Here is a 20,839-nt window from a genome sequence, read left to right as displayed (position 1 = left end):
TCGTGAAGTCATTTTTAATGCTTTTTGCCTAAACATTTGCAATAAATACGTGAAATAAACATGTTTTTTCTTAAAAATCTAGGAAAAAAGCACATACATTGGCCTTGTTAGCATCCCCATATCCAGCATCACCGGCAGGCAGTTCGTTGAGCAGTGGTACCCGGTGATTCAGTCCAGTGTTCTGGCCAAAAGTGGCGGTGTTGGAAGTACCAAAGTTATCAACGCCTCACTACGCATCAAGTCTCGCTACCAGACAATGAACATCCTCCCGATGGAGCTGTACAAGGAGTTTGCGGAGTACATTACCAACAACTACCGAACACTGTGTGGGGTTCTGGAGCCTCTGTTGAGTGTGAAGAGCAAAGAGGAGGTGGCATTTGCACTGGTGCACATCCTTCAAAGCACGGGGAAGACAAAGGTAAAGAGAGGTCAAATTATGGCTTGTTGGTGTATCTTAAATAATTTATTTTCTTGTCTCCCTCTTTTCTGTTTGATTTGTGTTTTTTAATTTGCAAGAATTTTACAGAAGTACGGTTAGGTCCAAAGGTTTCTGGACAGTGGCACATTTTATTGTGTTTTTTCCTCTTTACAACAGCTCAGTGGATTTTAAATCAATCAACAATCAAGACTGCAGACTTTGAGCTTTAATTCAAGGGATTTTATAAAAAAAAAAGATTTAAATGAACAATTTAGGAATTACAGATATTACAGTGTGTTTGTGTGTACAGTGTCTATTTATGTCTGTCTCCACGTTGGGTGAGTGCTGAGTAAGTGCATATGAGAGCATGAGGGTGGGAATGGATGTCTGTATCTGTGTGTGCCTGTTGGTTTGTGTCTATGTGTTAGGTTGGGTATCAGACGCCACCTCTCTGGGGACATCTCAGGCCCTCCAAGGTATGGAGGCCTATCTCCCCCCACCACTTCCCCTGCCAGTTGCAGATGCCCTCAGACATCGGTGCATTGGTGGTTCTTTGTGTCCGGGGATGGGCGTCCAGGTACCCACCGGCTCACTCCTGGTGGCTGCTTGTCGGGGCCTGGAGCCTGGGGCTCGCTCTGGCTCCTTCGGGGGTGGGGTGCCCTCGGCCTCTCGGCCTAGGGCTCGGTCACTCTGGCACAGCTGGCTGCCGGCGGAGCTCACGGGCACGTCACTGCAACCCCCCCTGGCTTCTGCTCCGCGGTTGCTGAGCGACCCCTCATCTGGGGCTCTCCTCAGCTCTTTCCAGGATAGTGGCACGGTTGCCCCTCCCTTGGTCTCCTTTGCTCTTGGGGCCTCTGGATGTCTGGAGTCTTGATCTCCTCCATGCGTGCTTCATGCCCAGGAGGACGGGGCTGTGGCCCCCCACACCCTCTAGCAGATCATTACATGAAGGAACCTTTTAAATACAAGCGCGCTCATGCTCACAGGTGTACACACGGGTGCTCACACACACAAACTACACCCTTTTTGGCTCCTACCTCAAAGCACACTGTGCTTATTTACTTTAGTTGTTACGTGTGTTAGAAGCTCCAAAAATGAGCAAGCATAAGGATTTGAGCAAGTTTGACAAACTGTGGCCAAACTGTTTTGGCTAGATGAGTGGGTCAGAGCATTTCCAGAGCTGCAGCACTTGTGAGGTGTTCCTAGTCTGCAGTGGTCAATATCTACAGAAGTGGGCCAAGAAAGAACAGTGATGAACCAGCGGCAGGTTCATGGGCAGCCAAGGGTCAGTTATTTGTAATGTTAATGTTGATGTTGGTTCTGATAATACATTTCTAGGATACACTGTATAACCACAGACCAGTCAGGGTACCCATGCTGACCCCTGTCCACTGTTGAAACGCCAACAATGGGCATGTTAGCATCAGAACTCGACCACGGAGCAATGGAAGAGCGTGCCCTGGTCTGATGAGTCATGTGTTCTTTCACCTCATGTGTATGACCAGGTGCGTGTGGTCTTTTACCTGGCCAGCTGAAGCAATGTGATGCTTTAGGCCAGGGGTCAGCAACCAAAGAGCCATTTGGGCCCGGTTTCCACGCAAAACAAAACACTGGGAGCCGCAAATACTTTTTGACATCTAAAATGAAGATACTGTATATATTGTTTTTTACCTTTATGCTTTGTGTGAACAAATAAAGAGTGTTGCTTATGAAATCTATGAAGTGCTAAAGAGAAAATTACATTTTATTTATGCAATGAACACATTTTGAACTCTTAAAGAAATATAATAAAAAGGAAAGACACCCAGCTGAACTAAAATGATCCATGTAGCAAAGAAAAACTTGTGTACTGCCACCCTTATATCGCCTTTGAGCTTTTGGAGCGTAGCAGAGCCTTGACCTCAATTAAAAAAATAATTGGTGTAAAGCACTCTGCTACTAAAAAATTGAAAAATAAATATTTGCAAAATTCTGCATAAATATTTATTTATTTACTTATATTTATTTTACATGGTAAATGTGTGTGGCGAGGCTTAGTTTGCAGTGCCGCTGCATGGGAGTCGGACGCACCTGAGCGGCACCCGCAATCACGCCTCGCCGCCTTAAAGTCTGTGCTCTCTTTGCTGTTGTGTTGTTGGGCTGTGAGCTGAAAAGCTACAGCCGGCTTTATGCGTACAGCAACCGTGTGTGAAAAGTGGTCAATAAAGAGATGCTGAAAAGCATGTTCATGGAAACATCGTCGGGTCTGCCGTGATATGTTTACAATGGGACTTCTGCTCCTGAACCTCTGCGCACAGTGAAGTCACTTTCATCTTTACGCAGGACTGTAAGCTGTCATCTGTGAGGCGTGAGCGGTGTTTGTTTTTAACATAGTTCGCGGTGGAGCTGCTGACATAATGTGGATCCAAAGATCCATAATTGGCCTACCTGGGGTTGAAAGTCTCAGTAAATGCACAGCGTTTCGGCGGGTACACCGGCTTCCGCGAGTGTGACGCTTATTTTGAGCGACGAAAAATAATAAAATATAATTTTTTTTTTATATTTCAGTATCACAATAATCTTCCAATTTAGAACTACAAGTTTAAAAAGAACTAATACAAAAAATACACTTCAGCTAAATACTTGTCATTTATTTTCCCAAACCACGCGGAGCCGCAGTATAAGGACTAAAGAGCCGCAGGTTGCCGACCCCTGCTTTAGGCAATGTTCTGGTGGAAAACCTTGGGTCGTCCCATCCACGTGGATGTACCGCCTACCTAAGCATTGTTGCAGACCATGTACACTCTTTCAAGGAAATGGTATTTCTTGATGGCTCTTTCAGTAGGATGTGCACCCTGCCACAAAGCAACAATGGTTCAGGAATGGTTTGAGGTGTTCACCTAGCCTCAAAAGATCCAAGATCTGTGGGTGTGTGCTGGAGAAATAAGGACAATCCATGGAGGCCCCATCTCGCTACCTAAAGGACTGAAAGGATCTGTTGCTAATATCTTGGTGCCAGATTTCACAGCACACCTTTAGGGGTCTAGCGAAATCTATGCTTCAATGGGTTAAGGCAGTTTTGACAGTAAAATGGGGACCAACACAATATTAGGCAGGTGGTCATAATGTTATGCCTGCTTGGCATATGAGGCATTTTCAGAGCCTAAAAAGTAATTAGATCATTAATTGACAAGCAATACTTTTGTTAAACTCCTTGAATTAAAGCTTAATTTTCAATGCATGCACAGTATGATTGTTTGATTTCAGATCTGCTGTGGTGGTGTACAGAGGCAAAACTACGAAACAAAAGTGTCTTATAGACTTAACTGTATGTGTACTCAGCTGCACTGTAAGTGTAATCTCTTCTCAGGAGTTCCTGTCAGACATGGCGATGTGTGAGGTGGATCGATTCATGGAGCGAGAGCACTTGATCTTTCGGGAAAACACACTCGCTACAAAGGCCGTGGAAGAGTACCTCAAACTGATAGGTCACAGATACCTCAAGGAGGCTATAGGTAAGGCTGCTTTATCAGTGCCCTGCTGACTGAATGAAGGTGTGTGTGCTTGAAGCTCTAAGTAAATACCTTTTTACTTCTTACTAAAATAGGCCAAGTTCATGCATAAGTAGCATCTGGCATTTAGTGTAACCGATTGTGCCATTGTTTGTTGTGCTTGTTTTTGTGACATGCACAATTACTCCCGTTTGTCGTGGCTCAATTTCAGAAATGCAGTCTCTATGAAAAATAGTCTGTCGCATCAGCAGAGACAAATTATATTTTAATAGGATTTCTGTGGCACAACATTAAATGCAAATGTCTTTTTTGTTAGCTTACATCTCAAAATACAAATGAATGGGGTGTCCGGTGTAAGACAAGTGTAACTAATGCAAGTCTAGTTAGACTAGCTGATTTTCTTTTTATAAAAACTAGCTAAAATCAAACACATTTAGACATCTCCACTTTCATCCTATTTTTCATTATTTAAATGAAGAATGGTGAGAATTTAAGCTGTGCATCTCTGTGTGTGCGTGCAGCACCACTTTTATTAATCCTTGAAATACTCCTCTGCATTTATAAAACAATCTGTAAAGTAAAAACTATGCATATTTTATATTTATGTTTTTAAGATTCAGCCATTATTAAAGCAGTGTTATATTCACAGTTTTACATTTATTTACTTTAGTTGCGCCATTTTCTAGGGAAAAGGAAACAAATGTACAGTATGTGCAGTTGTGTGCAGGTTCAGTTGTCATTGCGGCTTCTTTTTGTATATAGTTTTTTTTTCCTATAAAAGTAAAGACTACGTAATCTACATTTTGTAGGTGACTTTATTCGAGCCTTATATGAGTCTGAGGAGAACTGCGAGGTGGACCCCATGCGTGTCCCACCATCAGTCCTCGCTGACCATCAAGCCAACCTTCGAATGTGCTGCGAGCTCCTACTCTGCAAGATTATCAACTCTCTCTGGTCAGTCTTGTGCCCTCAGAAAGCTCTGTATGTGCAGAACTGTTCTCATTGCATATTAATTGGTGCCTGAAAGTAACAGAGGACTGAAACTTTCAGTCTGCCGTACATTTTGCCCAGACGAGTCATGTTCTCAATTTCCTTGAAAGCTGCAGAATTAAGTAGAAGTCAGTTAAAAAGGATATTAAACATTTTTTAAACTGAGGAAAAGAAACTGAATTATTAAAATAAACCCTGAACAAATACATTGTTTTGAGCAAGGAAAACTGCTCTTTTCTGTATGTTTTAAGTCTCCTGACCTTGAATTCCCAAGGGTTTCGCATAAGCTATAGCATTTTGTCTTGCTGTTCTCCCTGACAGTGGGAAATAAAATCATGTTCTTGTTTCAGCATATTTCCCCGGGAGCTGAAAGAAGTTTTTGCCTCATGGAGAGCCAGATGTGCTGAGCGCGGAAGAGAGGATCTCGCTGACAGCCTCATCAGCTCCTCTCTGTTTCTTCGCTTCATGTGCCCAGCCATCATGTCACCCTCCCTGTTCAACTTAATGCAGGAGTATCCCGCTGAACGCACGTCCCGCACACTCACGCTCATAGCCAAGGTGATGCAGAACCTGGCCAGCTTCAGCAAGTGAGTGTCTGTATTCACCTGCCCTCTTACGCCAGCTGTGACGTTACACTCATTTGATTCAGTTCAGTTTTAAATCTGCAGGCGTCTGACACTTGTGCTAGGTGGGATGGGTGTCACAGACTGACATCACGCAAATAGAGATTTGCAGTTTTGACTGCCAGGTTATAAGCTGTTACTCACCGACGTTGAACTCTGAGCCACCACTCTGCACTCAAAGAATTGTCTTGAACATCATAACGAATTCCCCTGGTGTAACTAGGCCCCTGTGATTAGGACATCAAAATCGCACACAGTGGTAATTTATTTGACGGCTTTAAAGAACTGTTTAGGATGTGCTCTCAAGGTCACACCTGTTATACCAAAAATAACTTTTAAGATGAAACTCAGGCTTATTCTTAATTATCCCTTCTAACAGTTACAGACCTGAAACAATTAACTGATTAAACTTAACCTTCTGGATGGGCACTTTTTTGTCAAACAAGTTACAGAAAAAAAATCAAAACAACACTCTGATAAAAGAGACTCACTTTGGTGACACTGAGATAATGAAAGTAATTTCTTCCAGTCATACTCTGAGTTTTTAATTCCACACGTACATATAATAAAACATCAAAAGTAGCCAATCACATTTTATATAAAAGAGTATCTTTGAAGAGACCTTAGTTATGAACTAATCCAGTACAAATATTTTCAGGTGAACTTGATCAGAAAATTGCAGGCCATTAATTTGGAGTGTCTTAAAGTGCACACTAGGATTCCTGTTATAAGTTTTTAAAGTGTGTGTGCAACATATTCATATAACAATAAAAATCCACCCTTTTCTCCTCCTCACTTGCCTCCATAATTTTCTTCAAAACTGCTTTGATCCTTCGCTCATACCGAGAGTGCTAGCTTGTGGCTGCCTTAGCTAAAGCTAATGCTCTGGATAGCATTAGCTTTAGCTGCTTTGCCTTCATTAGTGTCTTTAAGATGTCTAAGTTCACCGGGGGTTTGATTAGGTGTGTAATTATGTTTGTTGTTTTGAACATTTTTATGATGATCCCTCGCTGTTTACTTGCTTACTGAACTTCTCGCTCAGAGTGAAGAACGTGCTAATGGCTACAGCCAAACTGTAACAACACCTGGCTGCTTATAGCGTGTGGCTGTGGGTGTGTGAGCGACTATTTGCCTGCTGTGCTTTGTTGTGCATCCATGAAACAGGCAGGCTCGTAATACGACATACGTAAGGCTGACCAGTCTGGACCGAGCGTACTGAAAATCAGGCGATCAAGCAGAATATCTTCAGTTCTTGTACTTATTAAAATTTGATGCCAGCAACATGGTTTAAACAAAGCTGGATCAGAACACTTTTGTAATAAGATACAAAGTAAAATCATTTAACAGTAGTGTTTGTTGAGTTAAAATAAGAATTTAGGTATTTAATATGTCTACTGTATAAAATGTTTTAAAAGGTTCAGAGAAACAAGGGAAATCTCCTTCTGTGAGGTTTAAGGTCACCAACTAATGCAACATTAAAAACTGTGATTCTGTCACTACACTCAACAACCAGGGATGTCAAATTCATTTTATATCGTGCGCCACATACAGCACACTTTCATTCAAGACCAGTAAAACTCCCCTTTCTGTCAGTGTAATGAAGTTTAACTACAGATTTAATCCCTGATATATCTTGATATAAGAACAAGCACTGCAATTTCAACAGCACATCTCAGTTTTTCTACACGATAACGAGATGCTGCTGTAGTAAATTAAAATAAATCGGTATGCTTGTTTGGGCTTAAAATGTAAGAAATAAATATGAAAAATTACAGAAAAAGCTTTAGTAGTTAATTCCCCAGACTGCCCTATAATTATGAAACAGAAAATTTAAAAATCACTTAAAAGAAAAAAAAGTGGACACACTGTAAAATACAAAATAAAACAAAAGACCTCCGGGAAATGTTTTATTTAAATTTTTGGACTTTTCTCTCATTTAATTTTTTACCTCTACTAAATCACTCTGAGACCCTGGGATGGTCTCTATCAGTGGATAAAGCTGTAAAACCTATTAAAATACATGTAAAAGTCCAAAATTTATGCTTTCCTTGACATTTTCCATCAGTGCCCAGTGGGCTGGATTTCAGCCTGTGCTGGGCCAATTCTGGCCCTCGGGCCTTATGTTTGATACCCCTGCTCTAAACATCTATGCATCCACAAACACATGTTAGCTCTTTCCCGCTTGGTTGCCTATTAAGGGTAACCCTTTTTTTTCTTTCCTGAAGGGAGGGGTTTCCGGCCCACTTCCAGAACTTCCAGTTTACTTACTGAAGCTACGCTCGGAAAAACTCGGAACCAATTGCAATGGTCGTTAAACCACATCTTTATTGATACACATGTTGAGGTGTCTTAATCCGTCATTAACTGCACCAATTAAAGGGAAAACATAAATGAGACAAAGAAGAAAACTGTCATGTGGTCTGATTAAAAACTTTTTTTTGGAAACTATGAAAGAAGCCAAAAGAGAGAGTCTTGGTTTTGGTATAAAGTTAAAAAGCCAGCATCCGTGATGGTATGGGGGTGAAATAGTACACTTCTGTAAAAGCTTCCTGAATGCTACATGCAGCTTTTGGGAGCAAACCCATGCTACCATTCAGATATAATCTTTTTAGGGAAGGTCTAGTTTTTGTTTGTTTGAATATTATTAATTTATTTTTTTTACAATAAGACAATGACAAAACACATTAAGCATGTATTAGAGCATTAGAGCAGCATGGCTCTGTAGTACAAGAATCCAGTTGCAAAACCGGTGATTGCAGTCCAGACTCGTCACCCGCTGAGAACATTTGATGCATTTCAAAATGAAAAATGCTACAAAGGTGCTCTGACTTGCTGAGCAGCTGAATTCCTACATCAAGCAAGAATAGGAAAATGGTTAGCAAATGCTCACAGTGTGCCGTTATAAGAAAAAAGTGATGCAATGTAGTGGTAAACATACCCCTGTCCTGGCTCTTTTGACACATGTTGCAAACATAAAATACAACATTTGCATTTATTTAAACATTAGAGTTAAGTGATTTGCGCATTATTTGGTGCAGCGTGCTGTAACACACTCATAATATCAGAATTACAGAACAACAAGAAAGTCAACGAGCCTTTTGAGTGTATTTCATATAAAACTGTAACAGCTCAAACCCTACGCTTTAGATCCGCTAACAGAGCGCGCAGCGTGTTTCCAAATTCATCTCTTGTCTTCACGTGTCCTACAAATGTTTCCTGTGATGTGTGTGCAGATTTGGACCCAAGGAGGAATACATGTATTTCATGAATGAGTTCCTGGAAATGGAGTGGGGCTCCATGCAGCAGTTTCTCTATGAGATTTCCAATTTGGACACTGGAGGAAACGCAGGAGGGTTCGAGGGCTACATTGACCTCGGAAGAGAGTTATCCATGCTCCACAGCTTACTGTGGGAAGTCATGGGCCAGCTTAGCAAGGTAGGTGGAATAACTCGATGAGTTCAAATAAACATTTGGTGTCTGTTTGAAAGTTGTTGTTAGTGGAAAGTGAACCATAGTTTTCTGACAAACACAGGAGAGCAATCAGCTTTCTAAAAACTGAGATATAATTGGTTTTATAATTAAACTCCAATTTCCTCTCACAGTCCACAGACATGCATCGGGTTAAGTGAACTGGCCATATGTGTGAATATGAGCATGAATTGTTGTCTATCTTTGTGTGTTAGCCCTACAAGACTTGTCATCTGTCCACCTCTCGCCCTGTGGTGGCCCTCTGAATCCGTAAACATGTCAGGAATTGTGCAATGCTCAATTTCCTGATAGTTAGCTAGCTGAATGGAGCTGTCAATAAGACCCCTGAGTGAAAGGATGCAAGTTATAAATGAAAGCTGGAACACACGATTAAAAACCCCCAAAAGACTGATGTGATGTGTGGACTGGCTGCATGTTTAATAAAGTAGAATATGAGTCAGTTTCATTGAATCTCTAATAAATATTTATTATAGCTTTAAGATATTTGTATGGCAATTTCCTGTCTCTGCGCCCTTTTTTAAAATCACTCCCTGTCAAGCCTTCACCAGCAGTATAATGAATTAAAACCTAGCTCATCAATACACAAGATAATTCCTTTTACCTTTTTATCTCGTCTTTTTTCCGGTTGGATCTTTCTCCCAGTTGGCAGTGCTGCTAAAACATGGTCAATAAAATAGCCTGCAGCGGGAAAATAAAAAAGAGTGTGGGAACTGCTGTTTGCAACCATTTGAGCTTTTTGTCTATTCTTGATTTTGAAAACCTGTCCGTTCTGCAGGATGCTATACTCAAACTTGGACCCCTGCCTCGACTGCTGAACGACATCAGCGTCGCTCTGAGGAACCCGCAGCTTCACATGCCGACAAATCACCAGCCGGACCGACCGAAGGACAGACTCTTCTCCCGCCCGTCCTTCAATCGTCTTATGTCCTCTGATTTCCAAAGTCTTATGATGCGTGACTTAAACAGGTACCTTCTTGTGTTTGTGTTTTTTCTTGCCAGCGATTCTGGACATGAAAATATATTTGCATACACCCAAAGGGAACAAAGCCACAGCAGGATCAGTCCCCGCTGTGACTCTATCAAGACAATATATATTATGCTCACTCAACCCACATAAAGACAGTTTCACAAGGGTGTAATTAGCGACAACACATAAAAAGGCCAAGAATACATAATAAGAGAGTTTTTATTAGCTCAGGACTACACGGGTGTATTTCTAAGAGCCTCTAATGCTAATGCTAATGCACCTCTTCAGGCTTTTAAAGTATTTTATCAATCAGTAAATGTGGGCACCATCTGTTCCCAGACTCTCCTGCCTAAGCTTTTTTCCCTGTGTGCTTTCATTCATGCTAGCGCTGTCAGATTGTCAAGAGACTGTTGTGCCATGACTGCCTGTCTAAATGGCCCTTTAACGTGAATAACAGTGATTACATTTTGTGGCGCATATTTTGTGTTTGTTAAACGCAAAGTGCAGTCATGTGAAAAGAACATTTGCACATGACTGTACAATAAGTACACCCTTACTGCTTACACAGGAGGGTAAGAAGCAGTCAGCTGCTGCTAATCAAAGGTACCTGATTGACTGATTATCAGCAAGTGTGATCAGCTTTATGAAAGTTTGTTGGTCTGGAGCATTCAGGTGTGTGTTAAACGCAATGCTGGAAACTTATTTTTAGTTTCTCTGCACAAAGAACAAAACAAAAAGTTACATCTTAGTGTCTACAGGCCTCAGTTAGCATGTCAAATGTTAAAATTCATGACAGTACAATTAGAAAAAGATTGAGCAAGAACAAGAAAATGTCCTTTTGACTGATGAGACCAGAATGAGATGTTTAAATGTAATGCACAGCCCCACATTTGGAGAAAACCAAACACAGCATCTCTGCAAAAAGAACCTCATACCAACTGTTAAGCACGACAGTGGAGTGGTGATGATTTGGGTTTGTCCTGTGGACACATGTCCTGGGCACCTTACAGTCAGTGAATCAACCATGAACTCGTCTGTATACCAAAATATTCTAGATTTGAAAACGAAATTGGGTCATGCAACATAACAATGAACACTAAGCAGAGCAGTGAATCTCTAAGAGAGTCCAGACCTTAATCAGACTGAAATGCTGTGATGAGACCTTAAAAGAGCCGTGCATGAAGAAATGCCTGCAAACTTCAAAAGAGTGGGCCCAAATTCCTCCACAATGACTGCAATTAAATTCACCTTACCAAACATTTTATTTGTTAGGGACGAGACCAGAACTAAAACTGTAAAAATTCATTTAAAATCTGCTCATTGCAAATTTAAGAGGACAGTGATGAAACACCTGGAAAGTCAACATCAGGAATGACACACCTGCCGGCGTTAACTCCAAGAGGTATCACACTGACAGAAATCATTCGTCGGATTAGATAATTGTTTTTTTTTCTATAGTGTATACTGTACTCTCATAGTTGTAATGCATGACTTGCTACAAGGCCTCTAGTGTCTAGTAGGAAAATAAAATCAGTCCGCCAAAATCGAAAACTAAGACTTTTCCCATAAATACTCCCTACGTATACAGTTTTTATTTATTTATTTTTTTTGTACTTCAGATGGGGTGTGGAAATTATGGTTATAGAGTTCATTTTGTGTGTCACCCATTCTACCCTGCTGGATCACTCACTACTGAAAAACGCACTTTTATTTAGTTTCAAATGTGCGATTTCAAATTCGACTGCTACACTTTGGAAAAAATTTAAGCTATTTATCTGATTATTCAGATTTATTTTTATATATATATATATATATATATATATATATATATATCAGTTTAAATCAATACAAGCAATAAACAGGGGTTACAATATTAAAATACCTCCTTTGTATCAAGGAAAAGAAATTGCCAGCTCTGCAGTTGCTGGACTGCTGAACTGCTCTACCACCTGAGCCAAAGCCACATGACAATCAAATGGGATAATCGAAGATAATGAGCAGAAATATCTTGATGGAGCTCTTTGGTAAGGTGTCTGTTTATTTTTTCTTTAGTTCAATAGACATCTCTCGCCTGCCGTCCCCCACTACTGGAGTGTCAGCTGTAGAATCCCTCACGTCTAACCTGAACATGAGGCGGCACGCTGAACGCGACCTTCGTTCGTCGAGGGAAGTGTTCTATGTGACCCGCCCACCCCTGGCTCGATCAAGCCCTGCGTACTGCACGAGCAGCTCGGACATCACAGAACCTGATCCGAAGGTACTGTGGGTCAGTCACCTTGCATGTGTGATAAATTTCAAAAATCTTTTTTTTCATGGATGCCAGACTGCCACACTTGTTCATACCACCCAGGATAAACAACAAACCACTAATGACTCTATTAGAGTCTGAGAAATTCAGACCCTGTTAACAGTCAGTGGCGTCCCATGTCGGACAACAAATTGGTTGGTTGTTCGTTATTTAAAAGGGACAGTCCACATTAGTAACCATATCTATGAGCTTCAGATTGGTCCCAGAGCTGTTTTTCCCATCTTGACAGATGGTCATCCTAAAAACAACATATAGGCATATATTTTCTTTGCCATGAGCCAAAAAAAGCTATTTATTAGTATCTATGCTTCTCTTTGGTGCTGTATTGTTTTCTTCTGTCTCTCAGGTCCACAGTGTAAACAAAAGTGTGTCTATGATGGACCTTCAGGACTCTCGTATGAACAGCATTTCCAACCTGAACTCTGTGGGAGACATGCTCACCTCCTCTCAGGCCTCCATCGCAGGTCTCGGCCACAGCTTTGGGAACCTCGGCGGTCCTCTTCGTATGGGCGGGCATTTGCCGAGTGGTTCAGCGGGCTCTGGTCTGAGAATAAGCCAGATGGGTCATGTAGGGGGCCCGACCGAATCCATCTCTCAGCAACAGCAGCAGGCAGCAGCAGCTATGCACTTCCCCCTGTCTTTCCAGAACCCACTATTCCATCTGGCCGCCCAGAACTCCCCGGCTCAGTCGGCCCAGCCTCCCCCTCCTCTTCTCCTCGCCCCTGAGCCTGAGAATGGCCATCACGACTACCCACCGGCCTTTGGCAACAGTGCTTTCTCTCGCAGCGAGGACTTGTCCGCCCTGCGGTCACAGAGCAGTCTGGTACAGCCGAGCATCGTCCACTCACACAGCTACAGTGATGATTTCACCCGGCAGAATCAGAGCAATGACTATGCCTGGCACCAGCTGTCGCTGCAGGTTCAGGTAGGAGTCTAATTTTTCCTGACACATAGAATAAGAAAGTTTGATGTTTCTTTGGGTTTCATAAATAACAGCAAAACATATACAGTTAGGCTCATATGTATAGGGACAGTGACTACATTTTTGCAGTTTGCTTCTGAAGACAGCTACAGTGGATTTTAAATTAAACAATCCATAATACGTGATTTAAGTCCAGAGTTTGGGCTTTAATTCAAGGGATTTAACAAATGTATGTCATTAACTGTTTAGGAATTTGCAGCCATTTCTATACATCAAAAAAATTAGACTGGAAAATTTTTAAATATGAGGATTTTTTTGAGTTTTCAAAAATTATATGGTGGCTCATCTGATGCTTTTTGATTTTTCTGATCTCATATGAAGCAAATCTCTTAGAGGACTTACTATTTAAGCTGCTTTAGCCTGACAACAGTTGTATCTGCAAGCCACTTTGCAACCTCCTCCTTTCATGCCATCTTTATCTGTTGTCATCAGTGTTTTCATTGTTTTACATGCATGTTTTGCGTCTGCTCTCCTTGGAGATGTCAGAGTAGATTTAAAGCATTAAATAGTACTGCACCCCTTTGTTTCTTAAAAGAATATATTAATTAAAAAAATTATATTATAAAAGTTATATAAACAATGCATTTATGCTGGCTATTTTTGTTAAAACAGGTATCATTTTGTGTTGTAATACAGCAATGTGCAAATGTCTGGAGTAACACTTTGTTTCTTTATATTTTTGCTTCCAAGGAGCCAGACTTTCATTTTTTTTTCACTTTTTCTCAAAAATGGTCTTGAACGGTACTTCATCAGGCTTTCTTTGGACTTTGAAAATGGTCAGGTACAAGGACTGAACTGAAAATGAGTGAAAAAGAAACCGGAGGAGTGTTTTGTTTGGTTTTTGTGATTCACTTAACTCTAAACTATGAATCATTAAGGCATAAAAAGGCACCTTACTCAAGGGATAAACCAGTGTTTTCTACACACAACATATAACTTAGCAAAAAAATAATTTAAATGTTATATTTTGCCATTTTGTTACTTTGTTTTTATAGACACATCATTTGTTCCCTGTATTTAAATCAGTGAAAAATGCCAAAGATAACGCAATTTGTCAGGCCCAAAAGCAAAATATTTTTGCAACAACAAGGTGATTCCCAAAGACTGATTAGCTGTAACCTTGGCATATCTTAGCTTGGTGTGCAGTGCGTCCTTAAAAAAAATCTGAGGAAACTGAACAAGAGGACAACAGAAAAAGAAGCGGTAGGCCTAAAAAATTATTTGCAAAAAATGAACAGTATCTGAAGAAACGGGGAAAATATCCAGCAGAGAGCTAACACAGGACCTGAAGGAAGTATCTGGGCCTTCAGTTTAACTACTGTTCATCAGAAATAGTTTCAGTGGAAGGGTGACTGTGAAGAAGCCATTATTAAAGAAAGGAAACATGGAAAAAAGACTTCGGTATGCCAGATTACACAACTGGACTGAAAATCAATGACAACAGGTCCGATTGAGTAAAAAATTTGTAATTTTTTGGTTCAAGTTATCGTCATTATATATGGACGAGCTCAGGGGAGTGACAACCATGAGGGTCTACAGTCATCTGTAAAACATGGTGGAGGCTCTGTCATGGTTTGAGGCTACATTTCTGCCACTGGTGTTGCAGATTTGGTTAAAATTGATAGACATGCAATGTTATCTGGGAACCAGCCTTATTTTTCAGCATGATCCCAAATGCACTGCCAATGCAGTAAAAGCATACCTGGATAGAAAAACTCACAATGGCACACTGTCAGTCATGGATCTTGGCATAAAACAGAATAAAAGGCAGCAGATATCCAAAAAGAGCCGTGAATGTCCATCAAGAAACCTGGAGAACTATTCATGCCGATTACTTAAAGAAATTATAATAAAGCTTTGTCAGTTAGTTAAGGCTGCATTGAAGAATAACCATGGTCATACCGAACACTGACTTTTAAGCTCATTAGAATTATATAGCAGTTTTTACCTCATATATTGCATTTCCATGTATTTCCATGTTTGAATAAATGCTTCGCCAATTTCCCACTTTCCTAGCAAATATAGAGCAACAGGAGGTGATTCAGAACAGTTGCACAAGTTGTTTTTTTTTTTTATTTTTTTATTCCCTAAATATATGATTTAAAATATCACTACTGCGTCTTTTGCATGTTGTGATGAGGACGGCCACAGCCAAGCTCTGTTAAAAAAGATCTGTATTGTTTTGGTTGTTTTTTTTGTAATTCCCAGCCAAATTGCCTAACATACTTGCCATTTATTCTTAGTGTGAGTTTAACACCTCGACTGAGTCACTGAATTCAGATTAGCAGTTGGAGTCCATTAGGTCCTCCTTGCACTTTTGTTTTCGCTGTGTTGAGACTGGTTGTCAGATTGCATATAAAGCTCAAATGTTTTTTTGTTTTGTTTTTTTAAATGGCCCTTTCCTGAGCTGCATGATATGCAAATGCGACAGAAACCTAAGGGTACTTGACAGGCTACAGACAACGCACTGAAGTATCATTCACTCGCCTGCTCTGCTGAACTTTATAGAGCGCTTGACATCCATCACACACTGTGTCCTCATTTCGACGGAGCTGGATACTCGCGGTCGGTCAATAGGGCAGGAAAAAGTGTTGAAATGCAGATACTACGCGGGTAGTTATTAATCAGTCTGTGTCGTAAGATTGAAAACTTGAGTTAAAGCAATTAAGTTAAACTGCCATTTGTTTAATAGAGTTTAGAGATTCTCGCATTTTACAAAAAATGTAAATGAAACGGCTTGTAGTGAACTTTTTGGCTTTTTGGGGCTGTTGATCCATCACAGTGACAAGTTTACTATGACATCTGTGTAAAATGATAGCGTTTAATGACGGTGTCATGTAGTTGAGCTATTTCTGTCCTGATGCGTGGGCTTTAATGGAACAAACATCACAAGCCTCCTGCGTATTAATGCAGATGGTGTAATCAGGAGAGTGCTTTATGAATTCATTACCTTTCCATCTATCTGTTTATTCATATGCATACGTCTGATGTTTTAGCACTAAATGGCTATTCATGACCATCCACACCTCTCGGGTTAACTGGGGCGGGTGTGTTTATGTCTCCAGTGTCAGAACGAAACATCAGCTTTTGGTGGTTATATACTCACCTGAAGGCCGAACCCAGAAACCCTGGGTTTCAATTAATATGTGTGGCACTGAGGTAGTAGCCATTAAATACAGAGCAAAGTAAAGGTTAAAGACAGGCTGATGTCCAATCAGCTGCTTTTGTGTTTTCACATGCACCTCTGTTCAATAAGTCAGAAAGGTTGAGTGAGTATTATTAATTATTTGCCTTTAATTCTCCTCTTCTCTTAGGAGTCTCTTCAGCAGCAGCACCTGATGGGCGTCACATCTCAGACACCCACAGGCACAGGCACGCCTGCATCTTTGGCCACGCCTCCCACCACAGTCCATCCTGTCCGCCAGACATCCATCGCCGCCCAGCACCTCAAGTCCCAGCGGTCCATTAACACCCCGGCCACTTCCACGCCTCCAAAGGTCCGTCCTCAGAGCAGAAACCTCCTCCTTAACTCTTCTGAAACAAACTCGAGCGGCAGTCAGCCAAAATCCCGGCAGGCTCAGCAGCAGCCACAACAGCAGCAGCAGCAGACGCAGCAGCCGACGGTGCAAACGCAGCAGGACGGGCAGCTGTCGGTGACAGACAGTCCGGCTCCTGGGCTCCCGTACCAGACGAGCTCCGCCAAAGAGAACCAAGTCCCGCCGGCAGGCGCAGAGGAGGCAACGGACACGCCCACAAAAAGCACCAAGAAGCCTCAGCAGTCACAGCTGCAGCCGCCACAGCAGCATCTGCTCAAGCCAGTCGTCAATAAGCAGGTGAGTTTCAAAACAACAAAAATATACACAAGAATCACTGTTAAATGTCATGGGACAGAATCTAACTACTTAGACCAATACGTGCTTGTTTCAGGGTTCTCAGTCCACTTTGAACACCCCGTCCCTGAATGAGCGGACGGTTGCCTGGGTGTCCAACATGCCACATCTCTCTGCTGACATCGAGAGCCTGCGGCCGGACCGTGAGGGCCAACTCAAAGAGTACTCAAAGAGTATGGATGAGTCACGGCTGGAAAGGGTTAGCAATTTTTTCCCCCCCTACACCTCTTCAAATAATACACATAACGTTTGCACCTTTCGTCCACACGTAAACGGCGTTTTCGGCCACTGAAAACGGAGATTTTTAAAAACTCCGGCCAGGGTGGATATTTTTGAAAACTCAGTTTTTGCATTTACGTGTGGATGAGAAAAACAGAAAACGCAGCATCAAAGGTGTGCGCCTTTTTTGACGTCACACTGTGCGCCACGTTATTGTTTTGGTGAAATGAATTTCTACAATACTGTTACTGTTAATTGTACTCTCTGCAGTTTTTAAATGCTTACATATACACACAGTTACTGTCCCTCCACACATACCACTCGGTTCTGCTTCTATGCTCCATCCTTGTTTACTATTTCCCACCGAGGCTTCTAGACTTCTGATTGGCCAACATTTCTACACGGTTAGGAATATATCGCCACCTGTTGCTTTGGCATGTTCCTAGCAGCGTTTTCCTTCATTTCTGCGTTTACGTGTGGACGGGATTATTTTTTTAAAACGAAAACGGAAAATCTCCGTTTTCAAAAATACCCGTGTACGTGTGGACGTAGCCTCAGTTAATGCAATGTGTTTAGGCTCTGTGGCTGCAAACCAGCACAAATTATCACCCTTCCACCACTTGACAGCTGGTATGAGGTGTTTTGTGCTGGTGTTTGGTTCCTGCAAAACGTGGTGCTGGTCATTATGGCCAGACATCTGCACTTTGGTCTGGTCTGTCCAAAGGGTTTTGTTGTGAAAGTATTTTGGTTTATTCTTTCTAGAGAAAACAGGCTTTCTTCTGGCAACCCTTCCAAACAAACCGTACTTGTTCAGTCGTTTTCAAATTTTATTGTCATAAACTTTAACATCTAACAGGATAACTGCGGCCTGTAAAGTCTGAGATGTATCTCTCGGATTTTTTGTCATTTCACTGAGCATTTTGCCATTTGACCTTGGGATGAAATAGCTGGGACGTCCACTCGGAGGAAGATTGTGGCATTGTGTTTACTAATACCTGAATGCCCCAGACCAGCAAACTGCCAGAATTTCTGCTTTTCTAGAAGAGCTCACAGTTGTTGAAGATCAGTTAATCAAGTGCATTTGATTAGCAGCACCTGCCCTCTGCTTACCCTCTTAGTTCCTATAGAAGCAGGGATAGCTCAGTAGGTAGAGTGGTTCCCCCATGATCGGAAGGTCGGGGGTTCGATTCCCCTTAACAGCTACCCTGAGGTACCCCTGAGCAAGGTACCGTCCCTACACACTGCTCCCCGGGCGCCCAATGGCTGCCCACTGCTTCACTGAGTGAATGGGTTAAATGCAGAGAGAAATTTCCCCACGGGGCTCAATAAAGTACAATAATGTACAATAATAATGTTTAAAGATGTACTTAGTTTTTTATAGGGCTGTAAAGGTGTCATCCTTGTGTAGCCATGAATCACTTTGATCACTGCTGTCACATTCTGACCACTTGTGCATCTGCGATGTGTGTTGGATCTCCTTCATTGTGTCTGATCAGGATCCTTTAACTGAAGTTTAATTTAGAAGAAGCAGCTGTGCAGATTCAAATTTCTTATAAAGAAATTTTGGGGCGACCGTGGCTCAGGGGGTTGGGAAGCGCATCTGTAACCGGAAGGTCACCGGGCTCTCTGTCCTGGTCGTTGTGTCCTTGGGCAAGACGCTTTACCCTACTGCCTACTGGTGTTGGCCAGAGGGGCCGATGGCGCGATATGGCAGCCTCGCTTCTGTTCGTCTGCCCCAGGGCAGCTGTGGCTACAACCGTAGCTTGCCTCCACCAGTGTGTGAATAAGAGAGTGAATGAATAGTGGCATTGTAAAGCGCTTTGGGTGCCTTGAAAAGCGCTATATAAATCCAATCCATTATTATTATTATCATTATTATTATTATTATTATAAAGCATGGTGATGACTGAATATTGTGTTGCTGTGTTTAAAAAATAAAACAAACACAAAAAATGCAAATTCTTTTTTTTTTAAAGTCAATGAATGCGGGAGGACTGTCGTATGCTGGCATCTGTCACAGCTGAGGTCGTCAACCAAATGTTCTCCCTCAGATGCCTCATAATGTTTAGGATACTGCGTTGACAGATTGGCCCTGAGGGTACAAATTGTACAATCAGAATCAGAATCAGAATACTTTATTGATCCCTGGGGGAAATTATTTTTTGTTACAGTGCTCCATTTTAAACCAACATTAAGACAAGACAGACAATACGCTAACTAAGAATAGTACAATATATACATATATATACATACATACATACATAAGTCACTTATAAATAAATATTTGGAAAAGAAACATGTGTAGTTGTAGCAGCAAACAGTGTGTTAAGTGGATGCGTTGTACAGGGAGATGGCCACAGGCAGGAATGATTTCCTGTGTCGTTCAGTGGTGCTTTTCGGTAATCTCAGTCTCTCACTGAACGAGCTCCTGTGACTGACCAACATGTCATGGAGTGGGTGGGAGGTGTTATCCAACATTGTCTTTATCTTGGACAGCATCCGCAACACAGTAAAAATCAACAAAAAGACAAACTGGTGTGTGAGGATCTTTCATTTCTGTGTGGATCAGTTGAATCAGACTGATGCAGAATTTGATATTTGCTCTGTGCACAAGTTTGAGTTCCCTTGTGAAATCACACATATGCACAAATGGTCAGAACAGGACTTGTAAAAATAGCAGCCACGCTGGAAGCAGCCCAGAGGTGCACAAGGAGATGACCTCAAATGGAAGATTGGCTAAATATAAAAAGAGTGCAGTTGATTTTTATACATATGCATGCTTCTCTTGCCTCCAGATTGGAGCTTTAACACAATTATGCAGGGGTATTGGCAGAAAGCATTTTGTATAATGAATAACTCCCACACTTGCGCCTATTTTAGAAACAATGCAGTGCTTAAGAGATTGAAACTGGTGCACATTAAAGCCCAACACTACTCCACTTCACATTTATCCCACTTGTTGCTCAGCATAAAAGAGAACTGAACAACAAAGTGTCGTCTCCATGGATAAAATCACTCATCATTCAGGATTTTTTTTTTTTCGGAATACCAATAATGACATGAGTGAAGTGCAATTATTTCATTCATTCTTTCAGGTTAGAGAATACGAAGAAGAAATTCACTCGTTAAAGGAGCGACTGAAGATGTCTCATCGCAAACTTGAAGAATACGAGCAGCGACTTCTGTCGCAGGAACAACAGACCAACAAGATCCTGCAGCAGTATCAGAACCGCCTGGAAGACAGCGAGCGCCGCCTGAAGCAGCAGCAAATGGAGAAGGACTCTCAAATCAAAGGCATCATCAACAGGTGATTAGTGTGGCGTTCAAGCTCAGGCTGGTAGACGTGAGGCTGTGCCAGTTCATCGTGCTAATGAGATTTATCACACTGATATACATTTTTTTTAGTTGGCTCGCACACCAAAACTTTAAGTCAACACTAAGTTTCAAAATAATGCCCAACAT

The 20,839-nt window shown here is 41.6% G+C and overlaps 1 protein-coding gene across 6 annotated transcripts in view; it reads left to right on the top strand.

Annotated features, from left to right (window-relative positions):
• Positions 1-20,839, top strand: part of LOC146549248 (ras/Rap GTPase-activating protein SynGAP-like) — a 57,646-nt gene that overhangs the window by 24,276 nt on the left and 12,531 nt on the right. For 4 of the 6 annotated variants that reach the window (XM_085263545.1, XM_085263543.1, XM_085263544.1 and 1 more), the window contains 11 exons: positions 83-418; positions 3,768-3,912; positions 4,719-4,863; positions 5,250-5,486; positions 8,756-8,957; positions 9,787-9,977; positions 12,031-12,244; positions 12,633-13,211; positions 16,583-17,101; positions 17,196-17,357; positions 20,473-20,684. In XM_085263545.1, coding sequence (XP_085119671.1) covers positions 83-418; positions 3,768-3,912; positions 4,719-4,863; positions 5,250-5,486; positions 8,756-8,957; positions 9,787-9,977; positions 12,031-12,244; positions 12,633-13,211; positions 16,583-17,101; positions 17,196-17,357; positions 20,473-20,684 — 2,942 coding nt within the window. The remainder of the gene's footprint in view (positions 1-82; positions 419-3,767; positions 3,913-4,718; positions 4,864-5,249; positions 5,487-8,755; positions 8,958-9,786; positions 9,978-12,030; positions 12,245-12,632; positions 13,212-16,582; positions 17,102-17,195; positions 17,358-20,472; positions 20,685-20,839) is intronic. The other 2 variants (XM_085263546.1, XM_085263542.1) reach the window with 1 other exon arrangement.

This window comes from Mchenga conophoros, linkage group LG22 (assembly GCF_057382185.1).
Source record: "Mchenga conophoros isolate Kocher_MC1m ecotype Shallow Benthic linkage group LG22, M_conophoros_male_GT1.1, whole genome shotgun sequence".
NCBI classification, from domain to species: Eukaryota; Metazoa; Chordata; class Actinopteri; order Cichliformes; family Cichlidae; genus Mchenga; species Mchenga conophoros.
This window is presented reverse-complemented; position numbering and strand designations above follow the sequence as displayed.